General features: G+C 39.0%; 1 protein-coding gene across 10 annotated transcripts in view; it reads right to left on the bottom strand.

The window, feature by feature from the left end:
* col14a1a (collagen, type XIV, alpha 1a) overlaps positions 1 to 17,113 on the bottom strand; it is a 166,406-nt gene that overhangs the window by 29,587 nt on the left and 119,706 nt on the right. For all 10 annotated transcript variants that reach the window (XM_056234439.1, XM_056234440.1, XM_056234438.1 and 7 more), the window contains 5 exons: positions 11,833 to 11,971; positions 10,340 to 10,482; positions 9,578 to 9,687; positions 1,663 to 1,821; positions 860 to 937 (listed from right to left, as the gene is read on the bottom strand). In XM_056234439.1, the coding sequence (XP_056090414.1) occupies positions 860 to 937; positions 1,663 to 1,821; positions 9,578 to 9,687; positions 10,340 to 10,482; positions 11,833 to 11,971 (629 nt within the window). The remainder of the gene's footprint in view (positions 1 to 859; positions 938 to 1,662; positions 1,822 to 9,577; positions 9,688 to 10,339; positions 10,483 to 11,832; positions 11,972 to 17,113) is intronic.

The raw sequence follows: 17,113 nt of genomic DNA, 5'->3' as shown, positions 1-17,113 counted from the left end.
CAATTTGAGAAATTTATCTTTACTTCTCTCATAATAATAATAATTTAAAAAAAAAACTTTTCGTTTCAGATTTTGGTAGTTGAAGCAGGTATTTTTCACTTAAAAGTATAGTTCACCGAAAAATTTAAATTCTGTCATCATTTACTCACCCTTGTGTTGTTCCAAACCTACAGTATATGAGTTTATTTCTTCTGTGTCCCGTCAACTGTCTGGTTACCAACATTCTTTAAAATATCTTCTCTTGTGTTCAACAGAAGAAAGAGACTCACACAGGTTTAAAAAAAAATCATGAGGGTGAGTAAATGATGACAGAAATTTCATTTTTGGGTGAACTATCCCTTTAATAAAATATATGGTTAAATTGTAAAATTTACAGGAATCCCGTAATTCCGAAAACATTTTTGACAAAACAATTTCTGGCAACCACAGCTGCCAGTTTTTTAATGTAATTTAACAGATTATTTTTTAACAGTGCACTCAGAAGATTTTGAGGCAAAGAGGATAAATTCCTGAATCTATAGTTCGCCTAGCGGTTCTAATCCACGCTTATTTAATAAAGCCAAATAAATAAGCCAAAATTGTAGTGTCAGTGCATGCTTATCAACAGCAGTCACACTAATGAATGCATTAATAATCAATTCTAAGTGAACCTCAGCGATGGGGGTGCTGGTATTAAGTTATTCTGTACATTTAAAATTTCACATGCTCAAGATGTTTGGGGTTCAATATCTGATATTCCCTGGGCTTCACCGCTGACAGAACTGCAGTATTAATGTAAGCTAATTAGAATGTGGCTTGTACAGTTTGCTGATCATATAAAACGGATATATTGAATAATATATCATTTGTTCACTCTTACCAAGCCTGGGAGCTCACAGCACTTATCCCGACTGGCCCATGATATACTGCAGACTATGTCAAACATCTGGAGCTGAAACTGTGGAAAGGATAATACAAACACACACAAACAGAGCATACAGTATATACGGTTATTGAACTGTAATCTCTTACTTAGCAATCAATGCTATATAAATCTTATCAACACAACCATTGTATGAAGTCTAAACAAATTATGGGGCTCACTGTTGCAAATGAATGAAATCTAAATAAGCAGAAACTTCATCCGTTTACTTACAGCCGTGCTTGAGATGCGTCTGGTTATTTGTTTGGGCTGAATGACTGATTCTAATAGTTTTTAAACTTTTACTCCACACAAACTCACATTACAACCCCCACCGGCATAATTACAAAGACAATTAGTCTCATCAGTTGTGCCGGCACCCTCGGAGGAGGATAAAATCAGACGCAGTCCTACACAATTAGACACAATGATCCACACATTCTGATGGAAAAACCAAAAGGCATAAAGTCTGTATTTACTATCTTACACTGATTGCCCATGCTTTGAATTCCACATCCTAACAATTATACGGGTGAATCTGAGAGGACGTTTGTGCCTTCAAGCCTCAAAGTTTCAACCATCTCTAATAATTAGCAGACTCCAAACAAAGATTCCTCAGAAACATTCCCTCACTTGTATACCAAGTTCTTTGTGTCTGTATGAGACAAAAGCTTGTCCTGTTATGGGCTTAAATGGGTGATTCTTTTAGGCTTGGGCAAGACTTGTCCTGTAGGATTGAGCCTGAATGTGTTTGCTCTTACCGGCGCCGAGTTTTCTCTCCTTCCACGTGAGCGGACCATGCGTCCCAGAACCTCCACTCCATCAATGGTGATGTTACCTGCGGCATTGATGGATTTCTCTCCAACCGTTTTGCAGTCGATCACCACTTTAGCTGCGGTTTTGCTGATGGCCACATGAAGCTAGGCGAGATAAAAAGGAATTTGCAATGATTAATGACTATTAGGGATGTATTGATATAGAAAGTTTAGCTGAAACTGATAGACTATAATTATTTAAGCAAAATGGTGCATATAGTAACAGCATAAGGAATTGATGTTGATGATTAAAGAGGGTTTATTTTGGCTTGTACCATTACAGTGACATACATTGTACATTGCTAATCACTATTTATCATTCATCTTGAAACACCATGTTAACATCAAAAAGCTGATCGTTAGCAATGCTCTTCAGGAAGTAGAGGGACTTTTAATAACATTTCCAAAATATCTTCCTTCTTATCAAGATGCATGTCTTTTTGCTGAGAAACCTTTGCTCATTTTGATAAAGAACAGCAAGAATAACTTTAATATTATTAATGCTATTTAAAAAGAATTATTTAGGTAATTAATTAGCGATGACTATTTAATATTTCACACATTTGAGGCATTTATTTTGATATTTATTTGAGGTATATTGAGTTCAATTAACATTTTTATATATTTTACCACATATTTTTACTACCACAAAGCTAAATTGAATGAACAGAAATTATTAAAAAATTAGAAATGCAAAAAAAGAAAGAAAAAAAAAGTGGTGATCAATAAATAACTATAAAACCCTGATGTGACACATAAGCAATTAAAAAATAAATCACCTGTTATGTAGACGATAGTAAAATAGTTCAATTTCAAGGATTTTTCAGGCTTGACATGGTTAAAGGCTTTTCCAATTTCACTGAGACTTTCTAGTAAATCTTACAGTAACATTTAAGTTTATTAATAAGCACAATGGAAACCAAATCAACATTGCCATCTCTCCTGTTTTACAATGTGCAATTGTTAATTCCATACTACACTGCAGTCAGATAACTGTAGAGAACTGTAATTGTGTCCAGAACGACCACAAAAACTAAAACAGAAGTTAAAATAGAGTTAGCAAAAGTTCATATTTGTATGTCAGAGTCGATTTCAGTACGAGACAGCACACGTTGCCTGTTAATGGATTTGGGGTCTAAAACTCAATTTTCTCCAGTTCACTGGATGCAATTGTAAGTGTGAGTGCGCTGTCAGACAGGCGGGCTGATAGCAGACTCAGACCAAGCTCATTATTGTGAAGTCTCACATTAACGTCAATTATAAAACATTATGAAGGGAGGCTGTTTAATACTTAGAAATTAAACTTCTCTATCATGGTAGAAAAAAACAGCCTGAGACTTAATTTGGTTAAGTCTGTGAGGCGGTATGCATGTGTTTTGGCAAATATGGATTTTCATACTGAATATCACCTTCCATTTTCTGAGTGGCAGGTGTTTCTGCAATGAAACCCAATTAGATTCTGCAGCTGCAGCAGTGACATGCCGTTTAGACAAGGACGGGTCCATGTGCTCCATGTGTTTAACCTGAGAGTGGTGCTGAGAGTGTTTATGAGTGTTTATGAATGTGTCTGAGCTGGTCTGGCGGTGGTAATGATGATCTGCTAAGCAGGAGTGGCAAAAGGGAATGAGAGGTCAGCATCGCTCCTATTTCAGCTCAGCCGCTGCCGGTCACATCTGCCTCGTGATCAATTTCAGGATAATTCTGTTTTCAACATGATGAACTGGCCCATTTCAGGCTTCATGACTATCGAAGACAACTGCTCCTGTCCCCGTTTTAAACAAGGAATGATTGGTTCTTAATCCGTATTTTTCCGTATTTACTTGTTTTCCAAGTAAAAATATAGTGGCATTCTCACCTGAGAAGCAAAATTACATAAGATCTTAAGAACACTGGCAAATAGTTTTTATTTATATTTGAAAGTATTATTTTATGTTTTTAAAAACATAATTTATTTGATTAAAAATTATAAACAATATTTTTAAACCGAGGATGGATGGATGGAAATTTTTTTTGGGGGTTTCCTAGCAAACATATACAAGCATACTTACTGAGAAGATTACACAAGATGTTACAATTAGACAAGACATTAAGACATTTGCAAATAGTTATGTTCTTGTTTTAAGCAAAAGGCATTAATTGAGGTTTATGTTTATGCTAATATAAAATATTATGCACGTTTAACTTGTGTTGCGTTTACTTGAACAACAGAAGACAAAAACTGCTCAAGAAAACCTTTTTCACCCAATGTTTGTTGGTCTTTTTTGCCTTTCCTCAACTTTTCTTTTCTTTACAGATTTAATAGATGTTATTGGCAGATCAGTGGAGTCTCTGTTTTTATGGCCTAAGGGACAGACCCAGGCAAGCATTAGAGACAAAGCCTCTTTAAGGAAAGTTAGTTCACTCAATGGCTATATTCAAAACACCCCTAGGCAGCTATTTCAAGTCCTGCAAATACAGTCCTATATGCTTGAAGGGGAAAAGAGATATATTAAATATATTAAACTTCTGTCAAAATTAAGTTTAAATAACATAAAAAAAACACAATCAAAACAATTACAACCTGACAAGAATGGTATTAAAAATCGCCCTACTTAAGCTCAAATTATACAAAAAAAAAAAAGGCCAATGCTCTTTGAATTATAAGTCAGGAAATCTATTCCTTCTTTATCCGAAAATAAGGAAAGGATTATACCAAAGCTTCTGAGAGGCATATCTGAAAGTGTGTACAACTGGATAGCAATGCCAAGAAGCACAAAAAAAACAAAAAACAAAACAAAACAAAAAACAAAGATGCTTATTCACAGTTATGTCCTATTTACAGTCTGATGTCTTTTCTAATTCACACTGCCCAAACAAATGGCAAAGAACAGTGGTTGTTGGGTTTTGTTGGATCAGTCTCCTTTAACCAGGTTGGTGATTGGGACAGTGTGAAAACAACTGTTATGTTCTAGATCTCTAAATACTCTGCACCTGTCTAAATCCAAACACTTTAGAATACGTGAAGTGTCACCATTTATTAGCATTTGTTCGGTCTGTGGAAATAAGCCTTTACAGCCAGACTACTGTTATTCTGTACCCGGCTTTGCATGGCTACTAAACTGGTACTGAACTACTAAAGCCCAATTTATACTTCTGCGTCGACCTCCCGCCGTAGCTACGTCGTAGGCTGTGTGTAGCGCGCGTACCCTTCGGCGTACCCTGACGCGCACCTCTCCAAAAATGTAACAACAGGTCAATTCTACGCGGACGCAAGCGCTGTGATTGGTCTGCTAGAACCGCTCCCTCAGGTTTCACATATTCCCTCTGCATGTGTAATTGCGCGTCAACGCGGACAGCGACGCAGAAGTATAAATGAAAACCAACGCGTAGTCTATAGCGTAGAGGCTCCGGCGTAGGTCCGACGCAGAAGTATAAATCGGCCTTCAACAAGCAAAACCTCCCAATCGGCACATAGCACAAATATGGACAATAATTTTTTTTTTTTTTTTTGATGTGCAAGAAAAAATAGGCAAGTTTTCTTTCTAAATAAACTGTGTGAAATCTAATGAATCTAAGCTGATTCATGCTGCTTTGGTGCAGGTCTAGTTTGTTCAATCAATCAAACAGCTATTTATAAAGCACTTTAAAAGCTATAAAAGCATACTAAACTACAGTACAAGAAAATAAACACATTTCATACACAAACAATGAATACAAAAAATTGATTAACATAAGAACATAAGGGTTGAATTACAATTTCGGTCTTTTTGTCATTTAACATTAGAACATTTTAGTTCATCCAACATTTCACCTCCTCAAGGCAATCCAGCGTAGAATTTTCAGCCACATTACTTTCTGCTTAAAAAAAAAAAAAAACGTATCATTAGCATAACTATGATATGAAATACCATATTTATTAAATATAGAGCCCAGCGGAATCATGTAAAGGAAAAAAAGTAACGGCCCTAAAATAGAGCCCTGAGGTACCCCAAAACTTATAGGAGCAGTAGAATAATGATTCCTAATCTTTACTGCAAATGTCCTACCCTACAGGTAAGATAGGAACCAACGCAAGGCTAGTCCATTTACCCCGACACACAAGGCGCTCTGACAGAAGGACATGGTCCAGTGTGTCGAACGCCGCACTCAGGTCTAACAAAAAGACCAACACAATTTTCATGGTCAACTTCTAATTAAATATCATTTAATACTCTAATAAGGGCAGATTCCATACTACCATGCTGTTAACCAGCAAAAAGCTGGTTGAGCAAGAAGTTTTGAATTCAGTTCAGTTTTCTTGATATTATTACTTACCATAAAAGAAAATTTGGCTTCACTTTGATTGGATAAAAAAAAAGTCACTTAGATGGTGTCAATATCATCTCAAAACTCACACAATTTATCATGAACTAAAATCAATACATTTTAATAGTTTTTCCCCACTATAAATCTTTCACACAATGTAACGCCAATGACACATTTAATTAAATAAAAAAATTTTAAAGAAAAAAAAATTAAAGGTAAATGAATAGCTATGCTCTCAATACTGATACACCCAGAAAGCTAGTGTGTTATAAAAGAAAGCACATGATATGAATGATTACACATTATCTATTGCATGTATCTTTATATTTCTTCATGCCTTCTTTCTGTTTATGAACAACAAGTGTTGTCAGAGTAGCCTTGTTTCACTCGGTTCAAAAGTGCTCGTGTCAGCACTTCCTCCAAATGTATTCTAACACAGTTCTCACCTTGATTCGAAATGCACACAAACAGCATGACAATAGTACAAAATAACATCCTTAAGATGAGCCACTGAAATATCTTATGCGTCACAGTATCTACATGATTTCCTTTCACTACCTTGCAAAATTACAACTGTTGAGCTCTGGCTTCAGAAAGTGCGAAATAAGTCATGGTTGAGAGGAACGGGGCATTTTTAATAGAGCCCCGACAAGAGTCCTAGACCCTCTGCTCACATCATCAGGATCTCTTCCAAGTCGGGTGTTTTGTTTAAAAGCTATCATAACAACTCAAGTTATATGAGGTCAGCAGTATTGAGGACAGCGACTGCCATGCAAAGAGGGTTTACAATGTGGAAATCAGATTCAGCTGTAGCCCGATAAACTCACTGCTTTAGCCACAAAGCTCTGAATACAAATCTCATTAGCAACTACAAAATGAAACCGCGCCGACTCAATGCGGTAGCCTCACTCTATAAAGCAGATTATTTTAGTTTGTGTGCTGAATGCTCACTCTAATGCAAATAGAGATAAATTACTGTAGCATGTCTTAGTTTGTGTTTTATGGAATTTCAAATCTGAAATAATAATACATAAATTAATAAATATACAAAGAAATGTAAAAAAAAAAAAAAAAAAAAAAAGTATTTATACTTTTATTTCCTAATTTATGTATGATTGTATTTTTTCCACATGTATTTATACATTTATTTATTTCCACAATTATTTATGTATATTTGTATATATGCCTACATATATATATTTTGACATTTATTTATTTCTACATTTCTTTGTCCGTATGCTAATGAGGGGGGCACGTTTTACCTCAGACATCAGCAATCGAGCACAGAGTGGCAGTGCGGAAGCTTTGAGGCCACAGTGACACCTTGTGGTGTGACCAAACGAAACGCAAGCCTTTGCAATTCACACAGGGAAATGAATGACAATATGGCCGATATCTTATATTAAAGTTTAAGTCATTTAATATCACCCTAAATTTATGTATATTGGGTGACCATACATACTCTATATCCTGGACATGGCCGTAAAACATCGTCCAGTTGGGATTTCTAAAATGTCTTGGCACACATAAACAGAAACCACATCTTCAACAGATCTGATAACTTTCGTGTCACTGTGGTCTCAAAGCTTCAGTACTGCCACTCTGAGCTCAATTGCTGATGTCTGAGGTAAAACAAGCCCCCTCATTAGCATACAGACAAATAAATGTGAAAATAAATAAATGTAGAAATAAATAAATGTGGAAATAAATGTAGACATAAATACAAATACACAAATAAATGTGGAAATAAATTAATGTATAAATAGATAAATAAATGTGAAAAAAAATTTATACATAAATTAGGTAATAAAAGTATAAATACTCATTTATTTTAGTTTGTTTATTACATTTTAGTATATTTATTTATGTATATTTATGCAATATGAATATTAATACCCTTCTTTTTTTTACATTCCTTTATATATATATTTATTATTATTATGTCAGCTTTGTGTTTATTTTTCATATTGCGTATTTGGGTCATTCTCAAACAATAGATTTTCTGATTTACAAAATGTTAATGTTTTCAAAGTGGATTATGGGTGTCTATTTTAATTAATACTAATTATAAAGGATAATTTGACATTTGTTTATTCATTTTATTATTTTATTTCACAAATGAAGAATGTGTTGTCATATAAAAGATAAAAACAATAATTTAAGAATTCTAATAAGCGTCAGTAAAAACACACATTTAAATTTTGAACTTGAAAGTACTTTTCTATAATGTTTTTGTATTTTCAAAATAACACTATAAAATGAATAGTTAAGTTTACTCTAGTAAAACTAAATAAGAGGGGAAAAAACTGCTGACTTATAATGTCATACAAGTGGAATAGCAGATGAAAGGGACAATGCATTTTTAAGTATCTTGATATATTTTTTTAAGTAATCTTTTATATGGAGTTTCTTGACTATTTGACTTTTTATGAGTGAAAATTCAAAAGACATGTTTGTCATAATTTGAGAATATCCCATTCATAGCTACACAAAAAAAAGTACGAAAGTTGAATTCAGAAAACTACTGAACGAGCGATTTTAAAAAAAACAACAGGAGAAATTCTGAAGTTTCTAAATCCTGCTTATTCCTCAGCATTTAGATGAGACGAGATTTATTTATTAATTCAGAATCCGGAGCTGAGACAGTGCTGAAGTAATCTGTATTACTCACAGACTCCTAATCTTGACGAGCTCTGCCAAGAGGGATTACCCAACAAACACATCATAAGTGATGTCAGGAGAATACTTGCTCATAAAAACACACGCCACGGCATCAAAGGCTGCGGACGGCTTGTCATGCATTCAAAGGTAAAACACACTTGGCAGGAAAAGGGAATTATAACCAGAAACACACAGAGTCTTGGAATACATCAGACAGACGACTGAAGGGCGGAAGAGTGATAGAGAGCTCTTCAACAGCACGGATGTGAAGAAAGAATACATAAAATGAACAGGACAGGGCTATCATAAGCCATTTTCATACTGTCAGAACTCTGTAGCGCATGCCCTGGGTGAAATAATAATTGAAAATCCCTGGTGGATGTTTCAGAAACATGGCTGAAACATCTTTTTCTTTTTTCTTTTTTTTCTGTTTTGAACAAAATGTATAGAATGTAAAATGTAGAGATGAAATCTGAAGGTAACAGATATTGGTTGTTACAGTGACTAACCAATAACTGTTTGAGCATTGTGAATTCACTGTAAATTCGGATAAAGTTAAATTTTATATGACAGAAAAAGTTGTCTTGCGTCCAAAACCGAAAATAAGTAGGTGAGAATGAGGCAAAGCAGACAACTAAAATATACTAAGCGATATTCAGTTATGACAGTCAAGGCACAACTATGAAGAAAATGAGGTAACTTTATAAAGGGAAATTAGTGTATTCAGCTGTATTTGGTCATTTGGCACACTGACTGGTTGTAGCATGAATTAACATAAACTTTGGTCCAGCATAAATCATGACTCTCCTGACAAGAAAAAGAAAACCTCAACCATGAGACCGAAACACTAATGACTGTACAGTTTCTTTAATCACAGTCATAGCTGGATCATACATTAAATGGGAGAAAGACTGACCTTATGGAAACTGCCATAGAAAATCTTCTCAATTTCAGTTCCTTCGAAAGTCACCGTTTGAAATTCACCCTTGTAGTCGTAATTGAAAAAGGTTAACGTTTTCCCTCCGTCTGAAGAAAGACAAAAAATGTTTAACTCAAGGGTCTTTTAAGTCAGCAGTTCTCAACTGGTTTTGATTCAGGACTAAGATGACTCCACACAGTATCACAATTATTTATTATACAAAAATGTTACAGTGCTTTCATGCTCTCGACAGCGAATCATTTATGCATTGTGGTAGGCACAAATCATGTTTATTCTCATTTTAAACCCATATTAATGCAGTCTTGGTTGTATTATTTTCTTTTACCTTGTGTAAATTTGTATATGGTATTTGAAAATACAGAATCTGCATAATTTGTACCAAAGGACCACAGAGTTTGATTAGACACACAGCCATTAACACCAATAACAACAACAAATGCAAGTGTTTTCTTCTCCTTTATGAAAGCGAATAAGCCCATATCTTTTGCCAGTGTAATTTTGCATATAGTTGGTTGCATTTTATTATTTGCACTTAGCAGTTATCTGTTTGTGAACCATTTTGGGTTTCGACCCACCAGTTAAGAACCACTGTTTGAAAAACATTTAATTGATAAAAAGAAAAAAGAAAACATCTAAATAATCATTAAATAATTATTCAATTAATTATTTTTTTTCTCAAAAGATTTTATGTTGAGACTGCACACGGGTATAAGGTTCATCAAAAAGAGTAATACTTACTGTCTAGAATAATGCCCACCAGTGGCTCATTGTTTTTGTCGAGGATTTCCCACAATGCAAAAGGCTCCTGAGGAGTTTCGGGCAGTATGCGAAAGAGCATAGATATAGTGTAGTCGGAGGGAAGGCCTTCAGGATGTAGATACCTGTAAACATAAATCATAGTTTTTGGAAAACAATTATGGGTATCTCTATGAACTCATTCACATCATGCTTGAAACAGGTTATTTATTCATTTATTTTTATTTTTTAGAGGTGCAAAACTAAACTGAGTGCGTTCCCACTATTCACCTAAACAAAAGAACAACTTATTCAAATGTGGACACTAATTAATAAGCCGATAACTATTTTCATGGCTCTGTACTGAACAATTCATCCAGATATCGGATTTGGCATCAGACTATTTATTTCTGTTTGCCTGTGACCAAGCCTAAATTCATTCTGTTCATCATATAAAGCTAACATGTCTCTCCGTTCAATTCATGTGGATTATTTTTTATGATCTCTTTATGACCTCTTTAAAGCATCAAAGTGGTAGTTGCGTAGCTGTCTATGGGGGGACAGAAATCTCTCAGATTTCATCAAAAAGATCTTCATTTGTGTATCGAAGACGAACAAAAGTCTTATGGGTTTGGAATGACATGAGGGTGAGTAAATGATGACAGAATTTTCATTTGTGGGTGAACTATCCCTTTAATAAAAAGAGAGACATACCACTCTTATAATGTCTCAACAAGAACAAAAAATGTTTATTCTATATATCCCTCCAACCATTCCAATACACCCACATGGCACAAATGCTGTAATGCTGTAACAGTCAAAACAAAATTATCAGTGAAAAATATAACAGCACAGGCACTGAAATTTAATACAATAAAACAAACAAATAAAATAAACGTAGATCAATAATAAAAAGTGAAAAGAAACAATTATCTCTGTTGAGTACTGCAATAGAAACAGCACAGCCAGTAAAACAGATATTCTACTTCATGAGCACCTTCCACTAAAGAACAAATGTGAACTGTATCCAAAGCGCTGCCATTACCCTGTGAGTCATTGGCCTTTCTCATAATCACAGATGAGATTATCATAATAACAGTGTTGTAGTAATTCCCAGCTGCCTGAGTGCAACTTAAAATGAGGCTGTGGTTTGCGAGATTTACAGGAGAGGAGACCCTTATGATGAAACCCTCCACTGTAATAACAACATTCCCCCTGAGCGCAGGAAAGTGAACCTAATCTAAATATTACCACATGCAGGGGAGGGTCAGTGCTCAGAAGCCCGATCGCTCTTTATATTGCTTGTAAGTGAGGGGCTAATCTATTCCTACTATCTTAAACCGCTTCATCTAGATTGAATTAAACTCAATCTTTATTACGGCTTTGATTTGACAGGTGACGTGTTACTGCTAACCAACATTTTTCTCATTTCAGAGTTTCAGTTGAGCGTAATGGTATGCTTTCTCACATACAGAAACACACACACACACACACACCTGGTAGGCTGGGAGACGAGGGCGTCCTTGTGCAACCGGTAGCAGGGGAAGCTGTTGAAAGTCCCAGGCTCCATTGAGACACCTTGCACACTGCTGTAGTGCTTCTCAACCAAACCAAACATCTCCATCATACGGAAACCTGCAAAGGACAACAGAAAAATTTCAAGTATTCTAATCTAAAGAACACCACCTTTAAATAGTTTGTTTTTGAAAGAAGTCTCTTAAGCTCACCAAGGCTGCATTTATTTAATTAAAACTAGGAAAAACAGTAATTTTGTGAAATGTTATTACTATTTTAAAATGTCATTTTTTCCTGTGATGGCAAAGCTGAACTTTCAGCATCATTACTTGATCCTTCAGAAATCATTTTAATATGCTGATTTGCTGCTCAAGAAACATTACCAATTATTATAAATATTGAAATCAGTGGTGATGCTTAATATTTTTGTGGAAAACATGAAAAACAATTCCCTTTCAAGGGAACTCGCGCTGTGTCGATTGACGCTAAGGGAACGCTTTGCGTGATGATGTCTTGAAGCACATGTAAAATCAGACCAATGGTGTGGCAGAACATCAAAAGCAGGTGACGTCATGAACCAGGAAACTATAAAGCCTGCCCAAACAAAGCAGCGCTAGCTTCAGTGTCTTCACAAGCGCTCTGTGTAAAACTGTCTCTTGTCTATTTGGTGTTGTATTGTCACTATAGTAAATTATGGCGAGTAAGCAGCAGCAGTTCATACTGTGTGTGCACCCCTGCCCGTGCTATTTAACGGGTGAGGACACACATGTTCTGTGTTGCATGTTTGGGTGAGGAGCATGCACAGTCAGCGCCCGAGGGTGCTGGCTGTGAGCACTGCGAGGTGCTTCCAATGTGGACACTCCGATCCCGCCTGGCGTTCTTTCATGAGGATGCTCAGGCTCTCTTTCCCCAAGGCTCAGGTCCCGCTGCTGCCGAGCCACAGTGGAGGCTTCAGACTTGGGGTTCGCAAATGGATGTGTCAGCGAGGTTAGAGACGGGCCCAGCCTTATCTCTGCCTTAACCTGACAGAACCAGTGCCTTCTCTCAGGGTTTGGAAGCACGCACTGCGGTTACTTCCGCCATGATTGAAGGGCCGACACTAACAACATCCAGTTCCAGAACTGGATAGCTGCAGTGTCGAAGCAGGAGATACTGAGGATTCGCCACCTCAGTCTCATGCTTTTGAGGAGCTTGTTGAGGTTGTAACGAGAGCGGTTGAAAGATTAAGCATCGATTGGCCAGCTGATAAGTAGGACGTTCGTTCAAAAAGCAAGCTAGATGAACGCTTCCTGCCCTCTCGTTCACAATCTCAATGCCGGGGCCTTCCGTTTTTCCCCGATCTCCACACCAGGGTTTCCGTTGTCCGGTAATTACCGGATATTGGCCGTGAAAAAAATGAAATGTCCGACAAAATTAAATCCCTCCGGTCAAATTGTCCGATTAAAATTGCGTAATAATCCCGCCCCCCTAACACAATATGAATTTGAGAATAAGCCTAAAATGTATAAAGCAAAAATACACCGACCTTTGGCTAGGTTATAAAGGAACAAGCTCTACCGTTTGAAAGTTATTAAACAACATCGCATGCTGCATTTCAAATAAAGCGCACGCCTAGAACGGCTGTAATATAGACCTAAACAACGAACGACTGAGTGAGACGTTTCAAATATGGCCAGGCCCAGGCAGGCTAGCCTTAAAAGGTTTTTTCAGAGGCCAGACGCGACGGACGATGGTGAATCAGGAACATCTCATTATATAGATCAGTGGTTCTAATTCGCGCACTCGTAGGCTAGTTTTTTTTTTTTTTTTTTTTTTTTTCATCAAAACTGAATAGCCTATGTTCATCAGTGGTTACAGCCTATATCAAGCAGGGACATGTTTGTGTGCATTTTATTTTGTGATTTCACCGGAATGAATAAAGAGTCTCCGCAACGGCGATAGATTGAAACGCGCGTCCGAGTGAAGATTGCGCAACTCGCGCAGCGCGTCGTCCATGCAACTGATAGCAGCGGACACGAGCGCTCAGCTTGATTTAAAAAACAACAGATTTTAGCGCTAGATCTCTTATAAAATAGCGAACTAAATGAATGATCTGCTAGTTAACTGGAGATGTTTTATTTATTTGTATTAGGTACGTCCGTGTCTCAATGTTTCAAAAAGTGAATGTGTGTGAAACCATAGTAAAAACAATTGGTGTTGATTGGGAGCGCCCTCTGGTGTTCAGATGAAGCAGCATTTACTAAATCGTGTTGCGGTTTCATTGCAATTAATCGTGCAGCCCTAGGTAAGACGGATCTGAGAACCGTTCTAAGAAGGCTGCGGGGAAAATGTCCTGACGTCCGAGGGCGCAGGCCAATGAAGGGGAATTTCCAGCAGGGAAACCGGGTTTTACAGTCGGTATTTCATCGTTCCAAAGAAGGATGGGGGGTTGTGTCCCATTTTGGATCTGAGAGTTCTGAACGAATCAGTCATGCAGCTAAAGTTCAAAATGTTAAAACTGAGACAAATCGTGCCACAGATTAGATCCGAGGACTGGTTTGTCATGATAGATCTCAAGGATGCATACTTTTACATTTCCATCCTTCCATATCACAGGAAGTTCCTGAGGTTTGCTTTCGGGGGCAAAGCATACCAATATCGAGTTTTTCCGTTCGGCCTAGCACTATCACCCCGCACTTTCACGAAATGCGTAGATGCAGCTCTGGCGCCACTGCGTCTGCAGGGTATTCGCATCATGAACTACATTGACTCTGGCTCACTCTGGCTTGATTCTGGCTCAGTCGCATCAGTTGGCGGTTCGGCATCGAGATGTCGTTCTTGCTCACATGAGAGAGTCGGGGTTATGGTTAAATGCCACAAAAAAAAGAGTGTGCTTTCTCCACTACAGAGGACCACTTATCTGGGCGTGGTTTGGGATTCTATGTTGATGCGGGGATGCCTATCACCGGCACGCATAGAGTCTATCCTGTCAGCAGTGAGAAGAATGAAGCTAGGCCAGTCACTCACTGTCAAACAGTTTCAGAGACTGTTGGGTCTGATAGCAGCAGCGTCCAACGTGATACCTTTTGGCCTGTTGTACACGAGACCCTTGCAGTGGTGGCTCAGGACCAAAGGGTTTTCCCTGAGGGGCAAGCCCTTTCACATGATCAGGGTTACGCGGCGATGCCTACGTGCCCTGGTTATGTGGAAGAAACCTTGCTTCCTGTCCCAGGGCCCCATGTTGGGAGCTTCTTGTCATCGCAGGATGCTAACGACAGATGCCTCCCTCACGGGCTGAGGAGCAATCCTGGAAGAAGACTCGACTCAGGGTCTATGGGGGACCATCATCTCTCCTGGCACATCAATCGCCTAGAGATGTTGGCTGTTTTTCTTGCTCTCAAGATTTTCCTCCCAGACCTCAGGGGCCACCATGTGTTGGTCCGCACAGACAACACATCGGTGGTCGCCCATATAAATCATCAGGGGGGTTTGTGCGTCCGCTATGCAAACTGGCGCACCAAATCCTCCTGTGGTCTCAGAGGAAGCTGCTGTCACTCAGAGCAGCTTACATCCCTGGAGTCCAGAATATAGGAGCAGACATCCTGTCGAGAGAGGGGCTGAGGCCCGGGGAATGGAGGCTCCACCCCGAGGTGGTGGAGCAGATATGGAGGGTGTTGGGCCAGGCTCAAGTGGATCTGTTTGTGTCTTAAGAGACGTCTCACTGTCTACTCTGGTTCTCCCTCACGCATCCAGCTCCTCTCGGACTGGATGAAATGGTATAAACATGGCCGAGGCTACGTTTGTATGCTTTACCCCCGATCGCTCTGCTCCCGGGAGTTCTGGGGAGAGTTTGCAGGGACCATGTATGCCTACTTCTTATAGCCCTGCGGTGGCCGGGCAGAGTTTGGTTCCCAGATTTAGTGTCTCTCCTCGACGGGCCTCCTCTGGAGTTACCCGTCAGGAGGGACCTTCTGTCCCAAGCAAGAGGGCTCAATCATTCACCCTTCACCAGAACTGTGGAACCTGTGGGCTTGGCCTCTGAGGGGGCCCAGCTCATAGGGACAGGTCTCTCAACCGAGGTTGTGGAGACCATTCTACAATCAAGAGCTCCCTCCATGAGGAAATGGAGAGTCTTCACTTCATGGTGTAGTGACTGTCAGTTGGACCCAGTTAACTGCCAGGTTGGTACAGTGCTGGACTTCCTGCAGGAGCGGTTCACTGCAGGTCTATCCCCTTCCACTTTAAAGGTTTATGTGGTGGCCATAGGTGCTTACCACATTCCTTTAGGTGGAATGTCTTTGGGTAAAGACCCCTTGGTATCTCGTTTCCTCCGTGGTACTCTAAGGCTGAGGCCTGCAACTTGCACCAGGGTGCCGACATGGGATCTGGCCATTGTCCTTCAAGGCCTTTCCCAGGCTCCCTTTGAGCCTTTGGAGGAGGTGCCAGCTAGGTTTCTTACTTTGAAAGCTCTGTTCCTCCTCCCCATCTCTTAAAAGAATAGGAGATCTACAGGCCTTGTCGGTTGCACCCTCGTACTTAGAATTTGCGCCTGGCATGGTTAAAACATTCCTTCACCCTAGAACAGGCTATATTTTCAAGGTCCCTACTAATGTGGCAAGATCTATACTGCAGGCCTTCCCTCCTTTTCAAGATTCGGACCAAGAAAAGAACAATCTGCTGTGCCCATGTCCACAGAGCTGCCCTGTGGCGTAAAGCTGAACAATTGTTTGTATGTTTTGGGCCCCCTAACAAAGGGTCCCCAGCATCTAAGCAGAGAATGAGCAAGTGGGTGGTTGAGTCTATCTCACTTGCTTATGAGTCGACCGGACAGCCTTCACCTATGGCTGTCCGGTCCCACTCTAATAGGAGTATGGCGACCTCTAAGGCTCTAATGTCAAGAGTGCCCCTCCAGGACGTTTGTGATGCGGCAGGGTGGTCCTCACCCCATACATTTGTCAGGTTTTACTCTTTGGACCTGGACTCTACACTGGGGTCTCTGTGCTTTCGTCCTAGTGCTACTCTTATGATTTCACACAGGGCAGACACTTCTTGCTATGGTGGCGTTGGTATAGTTACCTAAGCGTCAATCGACGCAGCGTGAGTTCACTTGAAAGGGAATGCCTCGGTTACGACTGTAAACTCGGTTCCCTGAACAGGGAACGAGACACTGCGTCACCTGCCATATCTCATACGTGCCTGTTAGCGACTTGCTCAGACCTTAAGAAGCTGGCGCTGCTTTGTTTGGGCAGGCTTTATAGTTTCCTGGTTCATGACGTCACCCAC

This window comes from Rhinichthys klamathensis, unplaced genomic scaffold (assembly GCF_029890125.1).
Source record: "Rhinichthys klamathensis goyatoka isolate OS25496 unplaced genomic scaffold, OSU_Roscu_1.1 h1tg000395l_1, whole genome shotgun sequence".
Lineage (NCBI taxonomy): Eukaryota > Metazoa > Chordata > Actinopteri > Cypriniformes > Leuciscidae > Rhinichthys > Rhinichthys klamathensis.
The sequence above is the reverse complement of the archived record's forward strand: the minus strand, read 5'-3'. Positions and strand labels throughout refer to the sequence as shown.